Source organism: Myiozetetes cayanensis, unplaced genomic scaffold, assembly GCF_022539395.1.
Source record: "Myiozetetes cayanensis isolate MyiCay16 unplaced genomic scaffold, myiCay2020 scf12, whole genome shotgun sequence".
Lineage (NCBI taxonomy): Eukaryota > Metazoa > Chordata > Aves > Passeriformes > Tyrannidae > Myiozetetes > Myiozetetes cayanensis.
Genome location: NW_026086826.1, coordinates 12,743,215 through 12,767,131, shown reverse-complemented (window position 1 = coordinate 12,767,131; position 23,917 = coordinate 12,743,215). Strand labels below are relative to the sequence as shown.

The window sequence follows — 23,917 nt, the reverse complement described above, 5'->3', positions numbered from 1 at the left end:
CCTTTCATGCAGGGACCTCTGAGCAGGAAAGAGCCCATGAAATTCCATGCTCCCATAAGTGGCAGCAGGATTTATGTCATGCAATGGGGCTGTTGCCCCTCTGTCCCCAGCCAGCCCCATCACGCTGAGCTGTAGCAGGAGCTCTGGGCTTGAGCAGCCAACAAATACACAGCAGGAGCATTCCCAGCACCCCAGCACAGGCAGAGAGGAGCTGCTGGTGAGGCACCTACCTGCTGCAAACCTCTTCTTGATGAGGGAGAAGCGGTACCCAGCACCCACGAGCTCAATGTCGCAGCTGGACAGGGTGCTGCCCTCGCTGGTGAACTGCACAGCCAATGGGGCCGGGCTGCTCGGCCCCTCCGACAGCTGGAACCGGGCCAGCAGAGACCCCACACCTGCAATGGAAGTGCCACACAAGACTCTTATGAGCCTGGAGAGGCACACGGAGCACCCCAGCACTGGGTTTGTCAGCAAAGCTCTCTAATGGCTTAATATGTTTCTTATATTGGGCCTTGCAATTTTAGAAAGATATGAAGTCATAAGAGAGTGTCCAAAGAAGGGCAATGGAGATGGGGAAGGGCCTTGAGAGGAAGGCATGTGAGGAGCAGCTGAGGGCACTTGGGCTGTTCAGCTGGAGGAGACTGAGGGGAGACCTCATTGCAGTTACAACTTCCCAGGGGAGGGGAAGAGGAGGGGCAGGCACTGATCTCTGCTCTGTGGGGACCAGTAACAGGGAATGGACTGAAATTGTGTCAGGAAAGGTTGTATCTTAGGATCTTAGGAAACTGGATTTTAGGAAAAGGTTTTTCCCCCAGAGGGTGGTTGGGCACTGAACAGGCTCCCCAAGGCAGTGGTCACAGCACCAAGGCTGGCAGAGCTCAAGGAGTGTTTGGATGATCCTCTGGGGCACCTGGTGTGACTCTTGGGGATGGGCCTGTGCAGGACTAAGGGTTGGAGTGGATGATCCTTGTGGATCCCTTCCAGCTCAGCATATTCTGTGATTCTGTGAGATGCCCAAAGCACCACAAGTGAAGCCCAGTCTCACGGGGCTCCCCAACCTTCCAGCATCCCTGGAGCAGGAGGGAAACCCCTCTCATCCTCCCCAGCAGAATTTGGCTTTTCAGACACCCCAGTGATAAGGAGCAGCTGAGCATGTGGGTTACACGTGGAGAAGCCACCTGTGGGAGACTGTGGTCACCTCAATGGGGACAAAATGCAAAGCTTCAGCCTTCAAATACAGAAGGTCAAGGGACAAAGGACTTGGCAAAACACCACATCCAAACCTGGTGTGTTAATACCCTCCTGCGATGCCAAGGCGGTTGGCAAAGCAGTGACACGTAGCCCTGCTTTTCTAAGCTCTGCTTTAAATAGCATTCTCCCTGGCAAGCCCCAGCAGGAATCCTTGTGTCTAGGCTTGTGTGCTGGCATGATAAACGGGTCAGTGTCTGATTTAAGGATTCAGAGTTAATAATATGCATATTTTCAGGATTACCTCCATTTTCTGACTTCTGAGAGATATCAGGAATCTTCCACAATATCCTTTGCTGTTCGGCATTCCTGAAAACAAATGAAGAAGAGTGTTTCTGTAGGAGACAAGAAATTGCCAAGGAGTCATTTGAATTTTGCTAAAGGCTATGTGGGCTGGTGGTGGGGGCTAACTGCTCTGGTGCTGCTCTCTGGAAATGCAGTTCTGGGAGCTTGGATTTGGGTTTGGCCTGGTGGGTTTGGCAGTGCTGGGTTAATGGCTGGACTCGGTTGCCTTAGAAGTCTTTTCCAATCAATATAATTCTATGATTGTATGAGCTGAGCAGGAAAATGCTGTCTTTGGGCAAGAGGCAGTGCTGTGCCCTGCTGGGAGCAACAGCCGTGCATATTTCCATAGGATCACAGCATCCCAGGCTGGGTTGGTTGGAAAGGACCTCAAAGCTCATCTCATTCCAACCCTGACATGGGGCAGGGACACCTTCCATGAGATCAGGTTGCTCCAAGCACTGTCCAACCTGGCCTTGGACGCTTCCAGGAATGGAGCAGCCACAGCTTCTCTGGGCAACCTGTGCCAGGGCCTATGGCAGTGATGGCCCTGCACCCCTCTGAGCCCCGGATAAAGCAGCCATAACACAAAATAAGGCCTGATGCTCTGCTGCCCACACACATGCATTCATCTCTGACCATTTTCTTGTGGAATGGCAAGAAAAAATAAATCAGAGAGAGGTTGCAGCCTTCCTCCTGCAAGAGGAGGGAAGGTTTGGGTTCCTAACGTGCCCTCAGTTCCCACCCACAGACCCTCCTGAATCAAGCCTGCTCCTGCAGTTCTAGGTGGGGACACCACAGAGAGAGGGAAGGAGCTCAATCCCTACCAGACAGCAGGAGGAAGCACAGCTTGAAGTTTGGTTACTCCTCCGTCGACAGGGACGAGGAACTGGACGTTGTTTAGAGCTACCGGTGTGGTCATTGCCTCTGTATTGTATTTGTAGTCGATGCGGAGGTCAGTGCTTGCAGGGTCACACCGCCAGCTCACTGCAAGGTTTAATGGAGTAGACTGAATACCCTGGGCAGATACCTTCCAAAATGACAGAAAAAACATTTAGTTTCCATAGGGGTGAAGGGAGAAGTCCCGTTTTACAGCCGCGCTCATCACATTCGGTTTCAGAGGAGGCAATACCTTGTACTCCCTTCGAAACTCTGTACTGGGCTCAAAGCCAGACAATCTAGTGCCACAAGAAGGGACTAAAGGGATAACATGCCCCCACCTCACATTAGCCACACTCTGCACTAGGGAAACCCCAGCTTTTACATCTATAATTCAGCACACTTTTTTTTTTTTTGGCACAATTTTATCTTACAAAAAACCCCTACCTGGTATTTGAGCATATCCACATTGTAATAGGTGGCTTGCGGTTTCTGTTCCGATACCTTCTTTAGGTGAGTCATCAGATTTGGCATGTTGACCCAGAACTCCTTCGAGTTGGTGTCACTCTGCACGCTGTCACTGCACAGAGAGAGAGTTAACCCTTTACAGAACCTGCCTTGGCAGGAGAAAACTGTTCTACAAAGCACATGGGACAGCACCCACCAGCTGTGACTGCACTCAATCCCACATGTAGGGGAATATTGGCTGCCTCCCACACATCTCCAGCTTGTCATCAGCTGCCTCCAGGGAGGCATAGCAGATGTAACCCACAGGTCATCTCATTTTGCAACGAGGAGGTTTAATGAGCAGAGCAAAGGACAAACAGAGCACTTGGCTCCTCACTGCTGATGCTCTTCTACCTGGCACAGGGCTGCACTCAGCAGGAGTGCTCTGGAAAATGTGGAGCTCTTGAGTTCAACACAGCCAAGTGCAGATCCTGCACTTGGGGGGCAGGAGGCAATCCCAGCACAGGCTGGGTAGAGAATGGATTGGGAGCAGCCCTGAGGAGGAGGACTTGGGAGTGTTGGCAGATGAGAAGCTCAACATGCCCCAGTCAGAAACACCCCAAGCCCATGGCTGATCCCCCAGCATGGGCAGCAAGTGAGGGGGGCATTCTGCTCCTCTGCCCCACTCAGGTAAGACCTCACCTGCAGTGCTGCCTCCAGCTCCAGGGCTGCTAACATCAGAAGAAGAAAAGGCTCTGGGGAGACCTTAAAGCCCCTTCCAGTGCCTAAAGGAGCTCCAAGAGAGCTGGACAGGGACTTGAGACGAGGGCCTGCAGGGACAGGACAAGGGGGAATGGCTTCCCACTGCCAGAGGGCAGTGTTAGATGGGATATTGGGAAGGAATTCTTCCCTGTGGGGGGGGGAGGACCTGGTGCAGGTTTCCCAGAGAAGCTGTGGCTGCACTCATCCCTGGAAGTGTCTAAGGCTGGGTTTGACAAGGCTTGGAGCAACCTGGGATAGTGGAAGGTGTCCCATGGCAGGGGGTGGAACAAGATGAGATTTAAGGTCCAATCTGAACCATTCTGGGATTCTATGAAATATTTAAGGGGCTTGAGAGTTTCCTTCCCAAAATCAGGGCAGGCTTCCAAGGAAGACACCTCAGTCTGTGTGTTTTTGTGAAGTCCTCTAGTTTTGTGGAAACCCGCCTTCATTTGGGACGCTCGCAAGGTGGGTCCTTACCAGCAGAGGAGCTGGGGGTTTGGCAGGACATGCTCCAGCCTGTTGTAGTTCAGCACACGGAAGGTGAGCACTGCCGGAGTGGGATTGTTGGCAAAGTGTCGGGTGATGCCCGCTGGAAACGACAGCACCATCTCCCCCGTGATCTTCACGATACACCTGCAGTGCCAGACACAGAGACCGAGGGGCAGGAAAGGGAGGCTCAAAATGGAGCAGGAGCAGATGGTTTGCACCACGGATGGGGTGGTGACAGCCCCCCACTTCCCACCCAAGGTAATGACACCACTGTGTTCTCAGAGTGAGCAGGAGCAGCACAAAGGCTGACAGCCCGCCAGGGACAATGGTCATGGGACACCGCAGGAGTGTCCTGATGCTGGACCCCCACTTGGTGCAGTGCAGTAACACCCCAACACGCACATGCTAACCCCAGAGCACCTCCTGTTCTCCCTCCCCACCCCTCTGGATGTACCCCAAGCCTGTCCCAACCCCAGAACCCCCATATCAACATCCAGACCCCGTCGGTCAGCACCTACTTGTTGGGGTCGGCCCCTTTGAAATATGCGTTGACTGTTTCTGTGAAGGCGGCAGCGACAGGCAGGGTGTCCTGAGCCCCCATGGTGAGGGGGCTGGGCCCCCGTGATGACCCTGCAACAGAGCAGACACCCCCACTTGGGACCCACAGAGACGAACGGCCCCGTTCCCTGCAGTACGGGGTGAGGGGATGCTCGCCAGGAACCCCAGCCTAACTTCATGGGCAAATTATAACAAAAAATCCCCCAGGCTTTGGATGAGGCTTTAAAAATGGTTTTAAATTACATTTCCCTCCCCCTCCAAAAGCAAGCAAAGAAAATGATGGAGGAGCCCCAGGCAGGAGCAGCATGCGGGGCCGCGGCCCCCCTGGCGTGGGGGCTGCCACACGGCAGGCTTTGCATGACAGTTTTTGCAGTTGGTCTCTGGGCCCCGGAAAAAGGGGCTGGGGGGGTTCCTTGTCTTGTCACTGGAGAGCTCAGGCTGCCTGTGGGAAAGTGGGGTGTCAGCAGTCTCCCCCTCATGCTGCCTGAACCCCAGCCTGTGGGAACGCCTGCAATCCCTTCTCCTCTCCTGCCCGGTGAACCAGGAGGACTCCCCACTCCCTGCTCACCCCACAAATCCCACAGTACCCTACAGATAATACGCAAATCGTCAGAAATCTGAAACCACAAAAGCACAGGTTGCCCAGTGCACCTGTGTCTGCCCCGTCCCTGCAAGTGTTCAAAGCCAGGTTGGACAGGGTTTAGAGCAACCTGGGCTAGTGGAAGGTGTCCCTGCCCATGGCAGGGGATGGAGCAAGATGGACTTTGAGGTCCCTAACATCCAAACCATTCTAAGATTCCATGATTAAAATAAACGGGAAAAGTTTGCTTTGCTCATGCTGTGCATCCATGGACACCCCCCAGACTCTAAAATTATTAGCCCTGCAGGATCACTCGCAGATTTCCCTTTGCTGGTCAGGAATTCTTGTCTCCAAAAGAATTCGAGGATGAAATTTTCACTGCAAGTGCACCTCAGAAGTCCCAGGTATGCTGGAAACCCTGTGTGGGGGACACATCCTGCTCCCTGTGCCCACCACCAGGGGAGTCTTAGGTGCTTTTGGCACAGCAAAGTCATCAGCTCTTCCCCATGGAAAGTATCCAAAGATCAGCCCAGAGTTAGTGTCAGGACACCCACCCAATGTACAAGGTGCTAAACCCATGGCCATCCTGGAGATGTCACTCCCCTGCCCTGGCACTGCCAGCTCAGCTTCATCTATTTCCTGCAATGCACCGTTTTGGAACCTTTTTGTTTACATCACATGCTGTACATCAGGTTAAGCACAAGGATTATTCTGCACCAAATTGGAATGGCAAAGGTCTCCAGAGGGGCACCTTACCCAGGGACCACAACACCCCTCGCTCCGTCACCTTCATCGCCAGGGTCTGAGTCAGGTGGGTGGAAGGGGCGATGAATCCAGCCTGGAGTTTGTTTGGAACATGCAAGCACATGCCAACTCCAGCCAAAGCTGCAGGAATTCCAATGCCAGCCCAGGAAAGGGCAGCACCTCCACAGGCAGCAGGACCAGGGGAAAGCAAAGCGAAATGTGGCATGTTCCTGATGAGCTCCTGCTCTTCTGCTTGGGCTATCCTCCAGAATTATCCCTCCCCTTCTTTATCTGCTGCTTCCCACCACTGCAAGTAAACAACAGGGTTTGGGTGCAGGAAATTGGGGTTCATAACATCTCCTGGGGAAAGCGCTTCCGTCATTTCAATCACACTTTCAGTTTCAATATATTAATTGAAAAAATGGTTGTATTTGCCAACAAGGAGGATTCCTCACACCTTACCCAGGCACCCACGCATTAATGGATAAACCCCAAGTGCTCTCTCCTAGAGGCACAGATGAGCCCCTCTGGTGATGGGATTTTCCCTTCAAATCTCTAATGTAGCCTAAAAGGGTGTAAAAAATTCATGTAGCCATGTCTACCTCAGTCATGCATCTTAAGAGGCTCAGGGGATTAAGTGATTCCAGCTGCAGCCCAGAATGAGGATGATCAGGAAGGGTATCTGAGTGTCCCAGCACATGGGATGGGCAGCCAGAGCATCTTGTCCACACACAACAGACCCATCACCACACACACATTAATTATCCTAACGAGCCCAGTGGGGCAGCCTGTGGCTCCCCAGGCCTTCTGCTCCTGGGGCCATAGCCCCAAGCTACCCATCAGGATGAACAGCCCGCTGAAGAGTGGTCATACCAGTGCCAGCCATGTGTGAGAGCATGGGCAGCTCCCCAAACCCATGGGACATGCAGATTTCCTGGCTCTGTGACAGAGAGGACATGCAGGGGCAGCACCATGGACTGCTGGGATAACATATTTTAGATAAATTCTTTCCATAACACCACTGCTAGGTGATCCTTGCTCCCCCACACCCTCAGCAATGACACCCAGCCAAACCCAGTGGGATAGTCCCATCACATCTACCCAGAAAAACAGATGAGATTCAAAAGTGTCAATGCAGGCTGGTTATGGAGGGGGAAAACTGGAGGTGACACCCAGCAGAAGAGCATCAGGTTTGTCTCATAAGGAAGGCGAGAAGAAGGGCTTTAGCTGCCCACATGCAGTCCCTAGCAACATAATCATTATTCTTTGGGAGAGGACTAAAACCACCTCCTAATGGTAGCCGAGTCTAGCCTGGACCCTGCACCAGAGCATGGAATGAGGGGCAGGTGTCTCTCACACCAGCGTGCCTGTTCCCTTATTTCCCATCTCTTTTTCCCTTTGTTCCTTTCCAGGTATATAAGATTCCTTTATTCTTCAGAACGAAAATTCATCTCTGCAGAAATAAATAGGCTGGCCTCATGGATCCCCATTACCAGGGTCAGCTGGGCTGTGGGAATCTGAGTTCACCTGAGCAACAACTGCAACAAAACATCCTCATTTCTATTCCAGCTTTGAATAAAAACCATGTGAACGGAATTGAGGTTCTCGATTCCCTCCACTCTTCTTCATGAACCTGCATATTCTTCTTAACGGCTTCAGAGAACAAATAACCTTTTACACTAAGGTTTTTACTAAAAAAGAAAAGTATAATCTATTTTAAGCAATGGCATGATTTGCCAGAAACATGAGACAAGTCCAGTTACCATGGCAGACGTCCACCCAAAACCTGGCTTTTCAGTGACTGCTTCAAAAGTCATTTTTAGGAACTTTTCATTTGGGCAAATGACTTGATACTAATGGAGAAAAAAAAAATCCATTTTATGGAGCTTTGAATCCAGCCATAAGCAGCAGATTAGGTTCATTTGCCTTATTTTTCCCTACGCAAAAGTGGAAAATACAGCTGTGGAATAAGGAGACACAAGTGACAGCAATCCTGGCCAGAAGAGCATCACCAAATCTTTTCACACAAGAATAAACTAGCCCATGTTCAGCAAATACATGGATCTTGTCACAAAAACCCTCAAAATCCAGAAACTGTCATTTCCTTTTTGGCCTTCCACGTCCTGAGAGTTTCAGATGGCAAACACAAAAAGTTTCCTCTCACTTCCCTACAGATGAGCATTGAAGTTCAGGGGTTTTTTTGAAATTGGACATGGAGATTTAGAAATAAATCAGGAAATACAGTGTGTGGAAGTGAGATAACTCCTTTCTGGAACATGAGCTGAGCCCGGGGGTAGTGCCATACTCCTGCAGCCCTGCTGCTGTGCTGGCATTCCCAGGACAAACCCACTCCCTTCTCCACACCATTCACACTGCCAGAACCAAGTCAAATAATTCCAATAACTTAAATACTCAAAACCACAAGAAAACCCCCAAGAGGTGGATGTGCTCGCAGTGCTGCTGCTGGACTGAGCAAGGGCAGGAGGAAGCACAGAGCAGGGGGATGCGTGGTGCTGGATTACTTGTGCTGAGGGATAACGCTGTCCCTGCTCTCCTCAGCTCTTCCTGGGGCTCTGGACAGGCAGGTGGCACCTGGGAGACCCAGGAAGGGTTTTTTACTGGGAATAGCAAAACTGCAATGAGCATAAGGAAGAAGCAGCTCCCCCTGGAGCTAAGCTGGGAGCTGCTGTTGGAATGAGGACCATCAAAGCAGGGATTGCTGGAGCAGCGACCTTGGGCCAAGTAAAAGGGAGGAAAGGAAGGAAGCAAATCCCTGCTCAATACCACCTCAATCCCTGCCTTCTGCTGTTGCTACTCCATCACTCTCACCAGGATGGGCTTTGCTCCGTGATCCCAAGCAGTGCATCCTCAGTGGCCTGGCAGTGCCATCCCAGGCCACTTGGCATTTTTCTGGGATGGACATGCTTCGGGAATCACATGCAGGAACAGTGATCTGGCATGTCTTGTGCCAGCAGCATCCTCCAGCTCACCCCAGCCCTGCCTGCAAACACCACAACAGCTCCAAAGTGCTTTCTTGGAGACTAAAAGCACCTATCCCTCCTGTAAGTGAACCTCCTGCTTTTACCTCTGCTTTTAAAAAGCAGAATATTGCCTCAGTGTCTGTGATATGAGGCTTCCCCCAAAGCCTCAGTGCTCTCAGAGTGGGACTGGCTGCCCAGCCACCCACAGCTCTGCCCTACATGGGATGTGCTGCTGCTTGGAGAACAAGCAACAAGTTTTTCCCCTCCCTGCATCCTTCTCATTCATGGGGGATCTCAGAACTCCCAAGACCTCTAAGCAGCCACCCCAGCAGCACAACCTGCTGGTGTTTCAGCTCCCAACTCTTCACTGCCAAAAGATCTGGTGGGAGGTGGGGAGGAGGCCTTGGCTTGGCACAGAACCCATCGTCCTTTGGGTGTTAGTTAACAGCACGTGGCCCAGCCCACTCAGGGTAACGAGCAGCTTGTGAGGGAGAGTAGAGAGAAGCTCTGGTTGACAGAGTCAAGTTCCTCGGCAGTGCAAGCGGTTCCGCTCTCTGGTGTTCACCGCAGCCTCCGTACGGGAATATTCAGAATGTTCTTTTGGGTCTTGCTTTGTTTGGGTTGGATTTTTTTTAGAAAATAAATAAACGATGAAAGAGATCACGGGGGACAAATGGTACAAATCAAATCAAAATTGTTCTGGTTGAACTTGCGATGTCATCTAAGTAGCCATAGCATTTCGCACGGGAAGTCGGACTGGATGGAGCCTTGGGAGGGAACCCCGGGAGTGAGAGAGCGAGAGCAGGGGGAGCGAGTCGTTACCGGGTATGCTATGCACTACTTACCTTCGAAAGTCAAATAAAACTTTCCTCTGTCAAACCAAACGAGGGAAGGCTGTTCATTCTCTGTATGGCCAGGAGTTGAAGCGGGATGGGAAAGGTTAAGGAGAGGGAGAGAGAAGGACACAGTGTGAGTCACAGAGCAGGTCATTTATCTCGCTACGGGGAGGGGGCGAGGCGCTGCAAGCCGTTCACGTGCAAGGACAGGGGCTTTAAACTTGAGCGTTGGCTTGGGAGATAGAAAGCAGAAAGCAAAGCTATGGAAGCCCAGATGGAAGAGTCGTTTTGCTTGGTAAGGAGTTTTGAGGGGTTTTCTCTTTTTTTTGGCTACAGTAGAAGAGGCTTGTCAGCTCATGCACTCCATCAGCATGTTCTAACTGGGCTGATCTGGGCAAACATGCCGTGTCCTCCTCGCCTTCGGCGTCATCTATGCCAGCATTCCCGGTGGGATGCTGCTCCACATGCCACACCGATGTGCACAATCAGTGACAGTGAAATGGGGTGTTCTCTGTTGCATTTCAGGACATTACACTTGCAGATAACCAGACACACGCACACAGAGCAGCAGCTGCCTAGCTGGAATCCTCCCTTTCCCATCAAAACCACCAGCTCCCTGCTCTCACACCGCCTCAAAAGCCACATTCGACTCCAGATGCTACTGAAATAACATGGGGGGACAAGGGGGGGAAGAAACAACTTTTGTAGCTGTTAAAACAATTTTGAATTCAGGAGGTGACAACCTTCCACTTCAAAGTCCTTTTGGTCACTGAGAAACTGTCATGCAAGGTGCTGCGAGCGGTGGGTGCCGCCCGCTCCGAAGGCGGATTGTCTGGAAAGCTCCCTGCCAGTACAGTACCTGCCGGCGTTTCAGTGCGCCTTTCAAACGCGGGCAGTTTGTCAATAAAAGCATCATCCTCTGATAACACAAGCAGAAGAAACGCAAAGGAAAGAAAAAAAACAAACACAAAGAATGAAAACACGGATCCCAGCTGAAACCAAGCAGCGCGTTGTATCAACAGAGAGACAGAGAGGGATTTTAACGAGAGAAATGAGGGAAAGGGCACTGACACAGGAGCAACAGCTTCTTTCTTTGCCAGAAATTATTCAGACTGACATGCAACCACGGGAAAAGCACACCAGAGCAGCACGGAGGACACGGAAATGGAACAACCCTTCACATGCTCTTGGACAAACTCCATCAGATTTGCCACCGGGAACAGGAGACGGGGAGAGTGTTGGAGACATACCCTGGAGCAAGCACAGGGCTGCAGGCAGCCCCAGCTGGGTTGTGTTGTCCCAGCTCCCCAGGACCCACAGGGGTCCTCGATCTGCCCAACCCTGCACACCTTCCAATTCAGCTCTTCCTCTTTCTGCAAACAAACCCAGGAATCAGAAGTGCTCCCTCCTGCACTATGGATTTTTATGGATGCTCGTCCAGCACCAATGCCCACCCTCGCCTTGGCGGGGACAACGAGATGCTTGGACTTCCCTTAGCGGGTCCCAAACCCCATCTGCTCCTGCCTGTCCCAAGCCAAATCCTGGCAACGTGGCATCCGCTGCTTGGTCGATGTTGGATATCAGGAAAAAGTTCTTCACCTGGCTGGGCATTGAAATAGGCTTCCAAGGGCAGTGGCCACAGCACCAAGACTGCCAGAACTCAAGAGGTGTTTGAAAAATACTATGAGGCCCATGGTGGGAATGTTGGGGTGTCCTGTGCAGGGCCAGGAGTTGGACTTGATGATCCTGATTGGTCCCTTCCAACTCAGGATATTCCAGGATTCTATGATTTGGTCTGTGTGGAGCTGGAAGTGCACCAGCTGCAATCTGTGATGCTCCTCCTGTCTGCCCCATTCGGAGTTCTCAAGTCATGGGGTGACCCCAGAGCCCTGATTTCAGCTGTATTGAAAGCACAATCCCCCATGGAGAGAGTGGGAGATGCTAGTGCCACTGGGCATAGCTTCTCACCCCTCCAGCAATATCATCTCCCCTGCTCAGCATGGGTAGATCATTAAAAACATCAAGCAGCAGTTTTTGTTCGTAAAAACATATGTGTTAGAGAGAAAAAACTAAATTTAAATGAGAACCTGAGGGACCTGCTCAGCTGGGAGGACCAGCACGCATCCCCCACACACGTCCCCTTTCCCATCCTTCTGCAGGCCCCACAACCATCCCTGTCCTCAGCCTGGCTGGTCCCCCCACAAAAACTGTGGTCCCAGGTGCCCCATGGCCACCGTGCCAGCAGGCACTGCCAATCCCACTGTCACCGTGGGGAACAGCAGGCATGAACAGGACCAACACACTGGGAATGCTCAGGGCTGGCTGCCCCTTTCTCCAGGTGTTTTGTTTTCCAGCAACACGCTGTGACAGTGACCAACAGCCGGCGAACAGGTACAGCACCTACGACACCTCGAGAGTAAAGCAAACAACAGGATGGAGACGCAGGTCGGAGACTCCAGCAAACCCACAGGGAGGGCTCGGTGCCACCAGCACCGGGGGGACAGCACCTGGCACACAGCTCAGGACACCCAGCACCTTCCAGCCATCACACGTGGTGGGGCCACCACTCGTGAGGTGACAGCCGGTGACCAGCGCCACAGCCAGGCCAGCGGCTGAGCACACACCAACCAGCCAGGCTGGGTGTTTGGAGGATTGGAAAGAAAAGAAGAAGGAGGAAGGAGATCCTGGAGAAGATGGAGATGCAGGAAGCGAGGGACAGTAGGGCTGGAAGCCAGATGGGATAGCAGGGATGGCAGAGGACGGAGTGCCAGCAGCTAGGATGGAGGGGAGGGGGGGACAGAGGGGATGGAGGAGGGAGGCACAGGGGCACCCAGCGCCTGGAGCCTGGGAGCTGCCAGCCTTTATTCCCATTGCTTGTCTCAGGCACCTGGGGGTTTGGCAAACCCCATGTTTTTCAGGACATTCCTCCAAAAGAAAACTGCAGCACTTTGTTGTGCCTTAGGATGTGCCAACCTAATGGTTTGGAAGAGCCTTTTCTAAGACCCCATTCCCCACTACCACTTTAGAGAAAAGTGCAAAATTAAGACATTCAAAAAGATTTAAAATTGTCTCCTGGATCCCAAGGTCTGGCTTCCAGCCCCCCTCCCCTCCAGGCACAAGCATCCCCTGAAAAAAAAAAAAGCTTATTTTGCCCAAATTTACAGACCACAATCACATTTTATGATATATTTCCCTTAGTGATACCTTTGACTTTCACCAAACATCCATTTTCCACAGCATTTAGAGTTGCCCCAAAGTTTCCCTAGCAGCATCACCCTCCTGATTCATTATGCCCCCTCAAATCCCTTTTTACACTTAAAAAGCTGATGAAAACTAATGAATATAAACCCAAAGAACAATCTAGCAAATAAAAAGGCTTCAAGAATCATTTAAGGATGTTTAGAGGTAGGAAAGAACAGCAGAGTTGTATGTTTTTACCAACGGTGGGAGTGGTGGCTGCACTCAGGGAATTGGTGGAAGATATGGAAGAAGTACTTTCAGCACGGGCTAAAGGTGCTATCGGAGGAGGGCTGGATGAGTGGATAGGAGGGCTAAAAGGCCTGGACTGTAGAAAAACATAAAATAACACAAGGTTAAAGAAAACACTTACAGACACATTTGCATCAAACAAACAAGCTTTTCCCTGAAGCTGTAACCCTCAGGAACTCCAGCCGGCTGCTCTACTACTGGCATCCCAGAGAAGTAAAGGGAATGACTTTAGTTCTTTCAGTGCTAATAGCATTTCAGTCTGGACCTGGAAAAATGGGAGGTGATTCCCACCATCACGTGGGTCTGGGTGTTTGAAGTTCCCATCCGTTCTGAGAATGGGAGCTCCAGAGGCCGTGGGATGGATGGAATGCACTTAGCATTGGGAGGGGAGCAGTGCCCACCACATGCCAGCTCACCAAGGAGCAGCTTATTAGGTCCTTCCTTATGGGTCCTTTAGGGATGATTTTTATCCAAATCATGAATCCAAAAACTCTCCCAACCTACCTGAAGCAGCCTGGAGTGGCAGGACAAAACGTTGCAGCTCAGCTGGCGTGGTGGTGAACACCCCACCAAAGATTGCTGCATCCCCCAAGCCAGCCACCGTTCCCAGGACAGCTGGATCCACACTGCTTTAACCCCAACCCCTTCTCACTCCTGCCCCAGCCCACTCTCTGCCTTTGCCATGACTACAGACCTTGGTTTTCCTGCGCTTGGCATTACCAGGCTGGATTACCTGATAACCAGGTGCACGATAACCATACATGCAATATGGATAACCGGAGGCAGTTTCAGCCCTTCCCAGGTGGAATTTACCTCAGTGGACAAATCCTAGAAAACCCCAACCTGCCCTGGCAGCCCCCACTGGTCACTTGCTCTGTTATATTCCATGTTACGATTGGGAATGCCACCCACCACCCCCCTCTCCCTCCCAACGTACCACGTCAGCGACGGGGGTTTGCCGGGGGCAGCTTGGGCCGGGAGGGAGGCCGGGGGGGCGGTGGCGGGGGTCCCACAGGTGGCCAGCGGCGTTCCAGGGCGAGCTGGCGATGAGGAACCTGCAACAAATGGGAGCTGTGAGCACCACACAGGCAATGCCCCCCAGCACTGCCCACCCCAGATCCCCCACTCACCCAGGGGTGCCCACGCACACCCCACACAGCTCCCCGTGGCCACAGCCCCACACCAGCAGCTTTCCAGGGCACAGAGCATTCCAGGATTGCTGATGCTGATGAATTCCTCATAGGGGCTACCCAATATACAGCTCCCTCAGCCAGGGAGCATCGGGCAAAGTTGTTATCAGAGGATACATGGCTTTCCCAAAAAAAAGATGTAGGCAGGAGGAATATGGTGCTGAAGCCCTGCATCAGCTGGTGCTGGTGCCACAGCTCTGGGGCTGGCACAACTGGTGAACAGGGTGGGTATTAGGGGCAAAGCTTTGTCCCAGCAAAGAAGGGAGAGAGCAGAACAGGAAGGTTATAAGTTTTGCTGGGAGTGCAACATCTCCCAACCTTCTGGAAGAGTCTCGCAGAACAAGAGGTGATGATCTCAGGGTTCACGTGGTCCCCAGTGGTTGCTGTCCTGCTGTGAAGGGGAAGTTTTGTAATCAGATAGAAATTTATGACCAGTGCTTCACAGAATATCCAGGAGACTGTTTTGCTCCATGCAGAGAAATTCCTTCCAGAAGTAGTTCAGCAATAACTGGTGCTGTACAGAGCAGTCAGAGATGGCACCATGACGTGAGGGGCAGGAGGAGTGGGAGGAAATTCAGACCCCATTCCCAAGACAACTGACATGGCCTTTGCCCCTGGTCTTCATGGTGTTCTGCAGCTCCATGCTTGGCTCAAACTGATGATAAGACAAGGACTTTGGCTTTATTTTTCCAACTTACAAGAGAATAATTTCCTAAGTTTTTGGGTGATAGTTCAGATTAAGGAAAGACCAAAGCTAGATCTACAGAAATGAGACTAGGAGGTAAAGGAGAGCAGGCTAAGCCAAGAGAGGGGCTTGTTTAAAGGGAGTAAATTTCAGTTATCCCTTGGCTCAACTCCAAAATACAAGCCATTTTTAATTAAAAGTCTAATTTGGGAACCAGTCGGAATTTTTCCTTACTTATCCCAATAAAAGCCTGACAAAATAGGAATTATTCACAGAGAACAGTCTTGCAGCACTGAATGAGTGTGGCAGGATGGAGCCTTCGAGGGAGTGTTCTGTGACCACCAGGTAGCCAAAGCCCTGCCAGACATGGGCTTCCATCCCAGAATAGATATTTCCTGCCACGAGAAATTGTGGCAGTGTGTGGAAGTAAGCATGAGATAGAAACCTGCTGGGGTGCTAGGCTTGGAGCAACCTGGTCTGGTGGAAGGTGTCCCTTGGCAAGGGGCTGGAATGAGATTAGCTTTGAGATTCCAACCAACCCAAACCGTTCCATGATGACTCTACACCCATCCCCAGCCCTGACTCAGTGACACCCACAAGCCCAGGCTCCCATGGGATGTGAAGGCAGAAGGACATCCTGGGATGGCTCTGCTTCACAGCATCCCAAAATTGGACAGGCCCAGGAGCAAATGCAGCACCAGGAGCCTTGGAAAGGTGGAGAGGAGTGTGAGAAATGCTGGATCCAGGTGCCAGACGATGCAGCTTTTGGAATATTTGCACAACTTTTCTGTATGTTAACACTTCGCATTTTCCAGCTTGCTGCACTGGGGAAGGCTGAGGTGGTAGTGGAATGCAAAGCAGTCCAGACTGAGACAGAAGGCAATTCCTGATGAAGAGACATGGATCTTCTTGGAGAGATAGTTCCTCCATTCATCCATCCCTACATGAGGAGGCCCTGGCATGTCCCCGTCCTGTGGCTCTTCACTCCCACAAGGTAGCAACCCAGTTGGCATGAGGTTGGAGAGCACAGAGGAAGAATGTTGCTGTTTCCTGTTGCCAAACTCCAGAAGTCCCAGCTCCAACCACTGCCACTGGCAGCCCCCACGTGGATCCCCCACCCTCCCAGCACAGAAAAGCAACCACCACTGAAGCAAAGCCACACTTGCAGCACCAGCCTCACACAGGGGACACCCCCAGCAGTCCCTCCACACCCCTTCCACAAAGGTGACAACCCCGCAGAGGAATGACATGGCTTCCAAGCTCCCATGAGGCTGGTGACACATGTTGGGACACAGGTCTGGGGGCTGCACACCCAACACACCCCTCACCTGAATGGAGGTTCCTCAGAGCTCTGAGAGGGTAATTCCCTTAAAAATAACTTCTGGTGGATGCAGCATGGCAGCACAAGTGTCCAGTAAGTGCCCTCGGGGATCAGCCCCTAAAATAACGGGCTCAGGTTGCACCCCCTCAAGCACCCTGGGGAAGTGTGTGTAAGCTGACCTCCACTAAGCTCGTTTGCCCTAATGGGCACAGACATTTATAATTAATAATATTAATTTATAATTAAGCAGGCGACCAGCACATGCCAGACAGACCAGTCGGGTTCTGCCCTAGGAGAGGCTCACCCTGGAAGACATTTCTCCTGGCTCTCCACACTCAGAGCCAAAAAGACCAAGCACTGTCCAGACCTGTGCTACATCTGAGCTGGGTGGGTGACAGTGCGTGGTGATCTGTCTTCAACAGATTTAAAGGACCCTGGAGCTGAGGCTTGCTCAGATTATTTGCCTGAAATGTTTTTTTACTCAAACCTACTGAGGAGAGAGCTGCAGCAACGGCAACTCCATCCCAAATTCCGTGCATGGCAGAGGTGGGAAGGGTGGCTCTGGGGAGCTTTGGGGAAAAGACCATCAGCCCCATCCCACCACGAGACACGCAGCGAGGAGCAGGGGGAGGACACAGGAGGCGGAGGGCAGACGATGGACGTGGAGGCACGAGACGGGCCCGGGCACAGGCACAGCCAGGCGGGAGGGGACGGCGGAGGCGCTCAGGGCCCCCCCGAAGCACAGCCACGGCCGCGGGACGTACCGCTGGTGCTGCCCGTGCTGGCGCCCGGTCCGGGGGACGAGACCACCGTGCGGTAGGTGGGCGGCGGAGGGGGCGGCGGGGTCGCTCTCTGTCCCGGCCCAAAATCTTTGGGAGAGGCCACCGGCTCCACGTTCTCATCCTTCAGGTGCTCAGAAACCTTCTTGTGAACCTCTTCCAGGTGCAGCGGCGAGGGCAGCGGGCGGGAGGGCTCCGCCGCGGGAGCATTGGCTGGAGCGGCCGCTGCCGCCGGCGGGGATCCCGCTTTTTCCCGGGGACTCAACTCCGGAGCCGCGTTTTCCGGGGATTGATCAGAAAAATTGACCCACTTGTCTTCTGCGTTTGCAGCAGCAGATTTGGGGGACGGCACGGGGCCAAAAATGCTGTCCAAGTCATTGATGGACGGGAGTTTGTCCCTTTTGGGCTCTGCTGCTGCCTGGTCCCCTCCTGTGGTCAGAGGAGGTTATTTTACACTTGGCATTAAGCGAGGGCTGCACTACTCGCTACGGGCTCTATGCCAGCTACTTCTAGAGAAGATGCTCTAAAAACATGGTTTCTTATAAGTTGCTGGGGAATATAATTCATGTGCAACAAAGTTCTACATCAGGTCATGTGCAACATATAATGAACCACACTGGGTCCAAAGGCTGGATGAGTAAACATGCACCACGAGCCAAGCCCTGCTCCTCCAACACTCATATCCAACAGTACCGTATTGTCCCAAAAGTTACAGCCTTTACATGTCCTCTAAATGACAGCACGTCCTTACCATCACTCTGGATTATCAGCAGATATTAAATTTACGCACTCAGCACTCTGGCACACCCACTCTCTCTCTATATATATTTATAAACACACACGTATAAATATATATACTTGAACATGCTGTTTTGCAGCACAGGATGCAGACAGGGTGAATGTATTTCAGTCACAAGCAGCAGCATATCAGGGGATTTCAGGGCTCTGCACACTAACTGAGCCACCACACACCAGCATTCCCGTCTGACTCCATAACTGACACAGACACGATCCATCAGCCAAGCGTTACATATCCAGGGAAGGGAGATCCTAAAACTAATGTGCCCTCTGGGCACTTGTGTCAGCATCACCCCACCTCTGCTCCCATGTTTTGGGGAGCCATCTGCTGTTCTACATTTGGGATAAAATAGAGTTTTGCTCAAACAGACAAAGCAGACCTCAGCCTCTTGCTTTATATGACACACAAGGCAGAGCCCAGCAAATGGCCCAACACACGTGGCTGGGCTTGACATTTGCTCCTGTGGATGAATCAATGTATGGAGGTGGACACTCTGCCAGCCTAGCTGCTCCAATAAATAGGAAAAAAAAAAAATCAAGATATGGGAGAATGAATGAGATGTTGATGGATTGAGCAGAGAGGTCAGAGCAGGGGATTTCTTCATGGCAAGGTAATTTCATCCCAAGGTGCTCTGTCTGTCCCCATGCAGTGCCCTTTCCAAAGGCCAGACATTGTATCCCCTCCTCAAATCCTGCTGCTCCATCAGACAGCGCCCTGCCAGCACCATGAATTATATACTTATAAGCATTTTATGTTCTCTGGCTGCATCCAACCCCTTTCCATCCCTGCCCTCAGGTTGTCCTTCATTCCCAGCACCATTCCATTCTCTCTTCTTTATCCCAGGCTGTGAGACAAGGGGGACTTTTCCCACCTTCCCTGACAGCGGTAGGAATTTGGGGGACAGGGAGTGCAGGAGCAGCTCCCTGACACAGGCAGACACTGCCAAGTTATTCCATAAACACAGACCATTCAGGGCTGCTCCAGGCAGTAACAGGGTTCTATATATTCCCAATTTTGAGAAGGATATTAAGGCTAATGCTGCATTGCATTTCCAGCATGACTGATCCCAAAGTCAAGGAGGGTGGAGAAAACATTAATTTCACCAGGGTGACACAAACTGGGGGCCAAAGGCATCTTTGTGCTGCTTCTACAGCATCAGCCCAACAGCAGCATCCACAAAGCTGAGGTTGTCCCATCCCTGAAAGTGTCCAAGGCCAGGTTGGACAGGGCTTGGAACAACTTGCTCTAGTGGAAGGTGTCCCTGCCCATGTCAGGGGCTGGGACAAGATGAACTTTAAGGTCCCTTCCAACCTAAATCAGTCTGGAATTCTACAAATGCAAAGGGAAGAGGATGCACGAGGACCAAATCTGTGTCCAAAACACAGCCACGGGGAACCACCCCCCACCCAGTGCCACCCCTGGAGGCTCTGGATCAGTCTCCCAGGACTGTGCCCTGGCACACATTGAGCTTTACCTATTCCCACGGGCAGGGGGGAGCCGGTGCGCGGTGGCGTGGCCGGGATGTTCTTCGGTGGGAGCGGTGGAGGAGCTGCAAGAGAGCAGAGAGGGGAATAAATTCAGTTACAGTGTCTTAGAAAACACAGTTTTACTGGGAATGGGGGCTATGACAGTGACGAGGTTGCTCCAAGCCCCATCCAGCCAGGCCTTGGACACTTCCAGGGATGGGGCAGCCACAGCTTCTCTGGGCAACCTGTGCCAGGGCCTCACCACCCTCACAGGGAACAGTATCTTCCCAATATCCCATCTATCTCTGTCCTCTGTCAATGTAATGCCATTTTTGCTGGGGTTTATGTATTTTTTTCCTCCCATTTTTACTTCTCAGACTGTACTCACACATTTTAAACCCCTGAATTACCATTTTAATTAAAGCTGTAGCCTCTAAGGCACAGGTGTTTCTCATGTGTCTATCCCACATGGAGCCAGGATGCACATAGGGGAGCAGGAGCACTGTGGCTAATTAACAATGGCTAATTAACCAGCATCGCTTTACAGAGGCATTTTTGCCAAGCAGATGCAAATCAGATCCAAGGCCAAGCCTCCTGGAGGAGCAGCCTGGGAGGTACTGTGGTTTCCATCATCAGTGTCCCAGTCCCCTTGGAAGGTGGAGACGTGCCCAGAGGTTGCCTTGACCTTGGCACATCAGCACCAGGGCCAGGGGTGGGTTTGGCATGAAATCCATTGGGCTCATGGCTGGTGAGGGGGAAGAGGAGTAGGAAAAGGAGGAAAGAATGACTTTGCAGCTTGGGAGGAGGAAAAGCTGCAGTTCCCCAGCTGCCTCAGGCAATGGGGAAAGCTGCAATAAAAATCAGGGATTTGGGGTTGTGCTGATCTTCCGTATGTTGTCCCAGAGAAAAAAAAAAACAACAACAAATGATGTTTCCAACCTTTCCAGCCAAATAGCCAAATCATTAACATGCACAGTCTGGTATTCCTGGCCTCTGAAGGCAGTGTGTTTTTTACCACAGGTCCCAAGCAGGACATTTGCCCTGGCTGGAGAGGTTTCACCTTGGAAACCCAGCTCTAATGGCAGAGGCACATATCCCAAGGCAGGATGTGTATAACCTCTCCCAGCCTGAGTACCATCCATCCTTCTTTCCCACCCCTAATACCATCTATCCCATCCCTCACCCAATCCCATTCCTTCTGCCACCCTATAGTACTGCAACTCAAGTCAAGCCAGGGGGGAAAAAAAACCCACCTCAAACATAAAATGTTATGGAATTGCACAGTCTGGATGAGGAAAAGTCAGATATTTGTCCTGATTTCTGTATATATTATTTTTTGATTGATAATCTGCACAGTCACTTACTTCCAGTTGGAAAAGGTCTCGGAAGTTTTGGGGACTCTACATTTGTGTTGACGGGCTGGACTGAACCCCAGATCTCAGGCTGATCTAGAGCAGCTGAAAAATCAAAAATAAATAAATAAGTAAACCTTTTAAAGCAATGAGAAAACCAACCACCTTCTTCTAAACATCAAAACACCTTCAATCTGAGGCTTGGGAAAAGAGGAACCAAACAGTGACACAAACCTCTCATTAATTAAAGACAGGGGGTTCTGTAACAGTGGATAAGTGAAAGCTTGCCTGATTTTGAAACAGGACAAGCAATTAGTTTGACACTCATGCTGCTTGACAAACAAAACAATGCCATTGATGGATTTGGAGGCTTATTACATGAAGGGAAACATTATAATAATTGCAAAAATTGTCTGGAATTTTAGGATATGCAAAAAAACCCCATCAGGTATTAAAATGAAAAGATACAAATATATTCACAGAAGTTGTAGGGAAAAAAATTTTCTCCGTAGTTTACATTTATTGCACTTTTTTGGGGGGCTGTGTGCAGAGAACTGCAAGCAAACGTAGGTTTGATTAAAAGAATTAACTGGAGTCGTTAATGACAAGACATAACGAGGCTACAAGGGCAGTGCCCATTCCCTGAGAGCGGAGTCTGCCGGCTCTGGGAGAAGGAGGAGGAGACCTCTCTGGGAACAAGCTGCTCCAGAGGGTGAATGGGGTTGTTCTTTGAGGAAAACAAGCCTTGCAAGATCACTGCACTTGGGGAAAACTGGGAAAAATCAGGCTTGAGGAGGAGCAAAGTGCTTCTATGCCAAGGAAACACTGGTTTTGGTGAAAAAATGACACTGAGATGGCAACTTCCTGGGAAAGGAAGCATTGTCCAACAGCTCCACGCAGCATCCTGCTACTTCACTGAAGGCAGATCTGAGGTGTTGGGGTGGTATTAAACTCCCCCCACTCTGGGGAGCATCAAGGGGCTCGGTACAACCACAGTTTGATTTGAGAGTCAGTAGTTTTGATATTCATTAGCTGTTCCTTGTCAGGATCTGTCCCAGACCATGTAATTAACTAATTGACTTAAACACTTGCTCTGTTTCCATCTAACCATCTTTAACCCCAGGCTGGGAACTCTGTCACCTGCCCTTCACCTTCCACTTCAGCTGTGTCCTTTTCCTTCTGTAAGAGGGTTGGGAACCTGATCAGGGAATTGCTTAGGTTGGAAAAGCTCTCTAAGAACATCAAGTCCAACCCAGCATGTTCCCAAGTGCCAAATCCACATGGCTTTTAAATCCCTCCAGGATGGGTCTCCACCACTGCCCTGGGCAGCGGACCACCAGCTGTGCCAGGGCTGGGCAACCCTTTCCATCAAGAAATTTTCCCCCAATATCAAACCTAAACTTCGTTGGGCACAACTTGAGATTATTTCCTCTTGTCCTATCACTGCCCTGCTTGCTGGCAGAGTTGGATGCTGCCAGTTGTCCCCAGGGCACTGCCAGGAGAAGCCACCCATGTCCCCAACCCACCGTCCAGCTTCTGCTCCTCGAACGCCGACTCCAAGGGGGGCCCAAAGAGCGGAGCCAGTGCAGCAGGATCCTCCCCTGTTTTCTTGCTGCAGGATTAGACAAGCAGAGAAGAATCATGAGGATCAGGTTTGTGTGCTCAAACCCAGCGTTTGAAGCAAATACAAATATTTTCAGGAAGTGTTTACGTTTCAGACTAAGAAGGACTTGGGCGAACACAGGGGTTTGGGCAGTGAAAAGGGAAGGAGAGTGGTAGCACTGGCTATAGCACTGTGGTGCCAACACTGCAGTGCCACAGCAGCTGCTGGGACAATTCAAGTTGGTTCAATATTAGTCAAAACTGCATGGGAAAGGACTAATAAAAATAGTCAAAGTCTGGACCACACTCTGGTCCAACACACCTTGAGTCGAGCCCTGCAGCTACATGGGGTACATTCCCAGGGACACTTGGCTTTACTCCATATAAACTTGTGTGTTTGCTTTTCTAAATCAATATATCCCTCCAGCACAACTTTTGCCAGCTCTCCCTATTGATCAGGCTCGAGGTGGCTTCCAGGGGTGGATGTCCTTGCTCTTCTTGTGGGAATACAAGGATGGATGCAGTGCATCTGAAACTGTGGGCGCCACTACCATCACAGCCTCTCCATCCTGCCAGAATCACAGACTGGTTTGGGTTGGGAGGGATCTTCAAGCCCATCCCATTCCACCCCCTGCCATGGGCAGGGACACCTTCCACTATCCCAGGTTGCTCCAAGTCCCATCCAACCTGCTTTGGACACTTCCAGGGGTGGGGCAGCCCCAGCTTCTCTGGGCAACCTGTGCCAGGGCCTCCCCACCCTCACAGGGAACAATTCCTTCCCAGTATCCCATCTAACTTTGCCCTCTGGCAGCGGGAAACCATTCCCCCTTGTCCTGTCATTCCTTGTCTAAGTCCCTCTCCAGCTCTCCTGGAGCCCCTTTAGGCACTGGAAGGGGCTTTAAGGTCTTTCTGGAGCCTTCTCTTCTCCAGAATCCAACAAAGAGCTCATGGACCCAAATCTCCCTGTGCATCCTGCATTTTCTCAGGGTATTTAAAGCCAAACGCAGATGTTCATCTGTCTCAGGAGCCTAAAAGGTTATAAAAGTGATGTTTCTGCAGTGGTGCCTTTGATGAGCCAAACAGGAGCAGCTCAGCTCACTGATGGGTTGGCAATAGTTGTAGGGTAACAAATACCCAGTGAATTTGCTCTTTATTCTGGGTTTACCCTATCCTGATGTAGAATTAATAAAGTATCAAAACCTGGAGGAGAACACATCGAGCACAGTGTAAGTGTCCACCTGCCCATGGAATGCTCAAAACCCACACTGGGATGATGTGCCTGGACATGGATGTGTTGGACAATCCCACTGATGGGCTCTGTACTGACCTGGCAGGGTCTGGTGTTGGTGTGGAGCGCCGGGGCCGTGTGATCTCCTCACCTGTGGCACAGGACAGACAGCACAGGGTGAGAATCATTCCCTGCCCGTT

General features: G+C 51.3%; 1 protein-coding gene across 1 annotated transcript in view; it reads right to left on the bottom strand.

The window, feature by feature from the left end:
• Positions 1–23,917, bottom strand: part of SGIP1 (SH3GL interacting endocytic adaptor 1) — a 55,213-nt gene that overhangs the window by 5,629 nt on the left and 25,667 nt on the right. Inside the window, 17 exon segments of the mRNA XM_050307464.1 lie at positions 231–395; positions 1,493–1,557; positions 2,358–2,560; positions 2,857–2,989; positions 4,096–4,251; positions 4,626–4,737; positions 9,816–9,875; positions 10,666–10,725; positions 13,245–13,371; positions 14,233–14,245; positions 14,247–14,306; positions 14,308–14,350; positions 17,256–17,699; positions 19,544–19,618; positions 20,900–20,992; positions 22,414–22,499; positions 23,817–23,868. Of these exon segments, the coding sequence (XP_050163421.1) occupies positions 231–395; positions 1,493–1,557; positions 2,358–2,560; positions 2,857–2,989; positions 4,096–4,251; positions 4,626–4,737; positions 9,816–9,875; positions 10,666–10,725; positions 13,245–13,371; positions 14,233–14,245; positions 14,247–14,306; positions 14,308–14,350; positions 17,256–17,699; positions 19,544–19,618; positions 20,900–20,992; positions 22,414–22,499; positions 23,817–23,868 (1,947 nt within the window).